The sequence below is a fragment of the Mesitornis unicolor genome, unplaced genomic scaffold (assembly GCF_000695765.1).
Source record: "Mesitornis unicolor isolate BGI_N332 unplaced genomic scaffold, ASM69576v1 scaffold3838, whole genome shotgun sequence".
NCBI classification, from domain to species: Eukaryota; Metazoa; Chordata; class Aves; order Mesitornithiformes; family Mesitornithidae; genus Mesitornis; species Mesitornis unicolor.
In genome coordinates, this window is record NW_010199613.1 from 1 (window position 1) to 2,472 (window position 2,472).

At 40.1% G+C, this 2,472-nt stretch overlaps 1 protein-coding gene across 1 annotated transcript; it reads right to left on the minus strand.

The window, feature by feature from the left end:
• Positions 1-268: 268 nt before the first annotated feature.
• Positions 269-1,915, minus strand: LOC104544578 (rho guanine nucleotide exchange factor 12-like; the record flags this gene model as incomplete). Its single annotated transcript, XM_010189490.1, has 3 exons — positions 1,762-1,915; positions 1,168-1,314; positions 269-354 (listed from the first exon to the last, which is right to left on the minus strand). Coding segments are annotated over exons 1-3 (387 nt in total), but the record flags the coding sequence as incomplete, so codon positions are not given.
• Positions 1,916-2,472: the final 557 nt, after the last annotated feature.

A 2,472-nucleotide genomic window follows, 5' to 3' on the forward strand; every position in this document is an offset into this window, starting at 1 on the left:
AAAACTACCTTTCTACTTTACCCACTTATCAGAAAGAAATTATTTTTAATTCATTAAATTACTCTTTATCTCTAGTCAAATGAAAAACCTAAGAGTTCTTCCAGCTTTCCTTCAACCCTCCTTCTCTAGCTCTGTTGGCTCCATAGAAATGACAACTCGAAGATCTTCAGTTCCTATCAGCTGGAAATTACCTTCAGTAACCTCTGGCTCTGTTTGTCATTCTATGAATCATTCTTTTGAAGTACAAGAGAGCAAAAAAGGGTTTTACCCAGGAAAGCAAGTCCTCCCCAATTTGGCCAATAACAGAAGTCTCGTTCCTTTTCCGGACAGCTTTCATCTGATCGTTCAATGCAACTTGGGAGAGAAAAAAAAAGAAGAAGGGAAACTTTATTAATACCTCTCAAACTGTTTGCTTAATTTTCAGCACTTATTTAAAAATAACATCTATTCTAGGAAAACATTAGATCTGCAATAATTTCAATTAAGTTTGGAAAAATGTCTGCAACGTAATATATTTAGCAGAATGTCTAAGAAAATGTTATATAGCTCCTTTGTACCTCTGTCTCACCTGTCTTCAAATGATCCCCAAGACCCTTTCCAGTCTTATCTTTTCTAAAGCTCAGTATCACCGCCCTTTTAGAAACAGAGGAATACTGTAGAACACACTTCATGCCACCTGCATAGAAGTGTAGGACTGATTATCTAGAGGCAGAGCTGAAATTCTGATTCTGAAGAGTCCTTTCTCTAAACAATGAGAGACCACTGCCCTTCAGAACCACCTGCAAGACATTAATCTTTTCAGATTTGTTTGCAGTCTCTTCAACAACAGTTGTAACGTTTTGATCACTGACCCATAAAGACCGTTCATCAAAGCATTGCTCCTTTTATCAAAGCATGAATCAGCACAAGAGAATCTGTGTACACAGATAAGAAAAAACCCAAGTATCTGAAACACTGGACACATGCATGCTTTATCAAGATAGCTTTGTCAATCAGAAATGGAAAAATTGTGTGCGGAAAGAAGAACAGCTGTAGTATTCTCTCTCATCTGAAGTGTTGTATGAGGCTGCCTCTTGTTTCAGGGTCACTGACTTAAATCTTTCAGGTATTTGTATCCAGAATTCCAGTTGAGACTACAAAGCTGAGCGGCACTTCAGCTGCTCTTACCGTGAAGCCCAAGGATATCCTCCAGATTGGAAAAGATTTTCCGTTTGTCACTGGAGTTCAGGATCCCCTCCCGGGTCACACGCTGGTAGAAGACGTTATGCAGCACCTTCAGCGTGCGGACATGAGCTCTCTCAGTGTAAAACAGTTCTGCGGAGAGGAAAAAGCAGGATTTTAACTGTCTGCCTAAAGAGGTGTGGTAACATTGATCCAATGTGAAGCAAACAGAAGTCAGAAGTACAGACTTACAGAAGTCTCCCTCACCAACACTTCCCTTGCTGGCCCATATTCCAGCTTGCTCCAGAACGGAGCCACGCTTTGCTGCACTTGACAGAACAGAGAAGACAATTGATTCATGACTCTCCATTTACCCAAAATAAACAGTGAGCTCTTCACAGCTCACATAGACAGAGTGATTTGCAGGATTGCAAGATCTGAAAATGAGATGAAGCTTTGAAGATGAAGTTTGGTAGATGGCCACTACTTTGAGCAGATCAGTGAAAAAAGACCTAGTTTTAAATTGAAAGAACTTCAGAGCTCCAGAGGACAGGCTTCAACTTTGTGCTTGGTGAACTTAGGAAAAAATATTAATCTCACCATTAATCACTTCTTGGCGCTTGATTTCATAGGGTTTCAGCCCCATCAACACTTCTCGGCTCACAAGTGGCTGCCAGTTGGGAGGATCCATGTCCATGTCAAAATCATACAACTCGTCTTCACTTTGTACATCTGCAAAGCCAACACTGTCCATCCTAACACGAAAAAATGTGTCAGACAGTTCCCATTTGAGGCATGGATGTAAGGAAGAAAGAAGAGATAACCTAAGTATATATATCAGTTGGAAGGCATTATGAATATGCTCTCCATAAGAGCTGGAGGCTGTTAGATGTCTGAACCTATAGGAACATACTCTAATTTTGCCCTTTACAGAACAACTAAGAGTGAATATCTGTTCCTAGAGTATTTCCATAAGCCTCCTTTTAATGATACAGATTAAAATAATTTGTTTGAAGTCAAATGTCAAGTCAGGGCAGGTTACAATTTCTTTCCTCCTCTATCTGCAGATACAGAGCCAATAGCAATACACAGATTTTAAAAGAAAATGTGGAAATCTCAGCTCAATAACCCATCATTTCAGATCAGCAGATACAACAAGCACTGCACTTCACTCAGATCAAAAGGGCTTATCTGCATATAACTGACTCCACCTGCCCTATGGACGGATGCCAGCGTCTCATTTCATGTATGTGTTATTGAAGAAAAGGAAAGATCATGCAGACAACTGCACTGGCTCAGAACAATGAACAC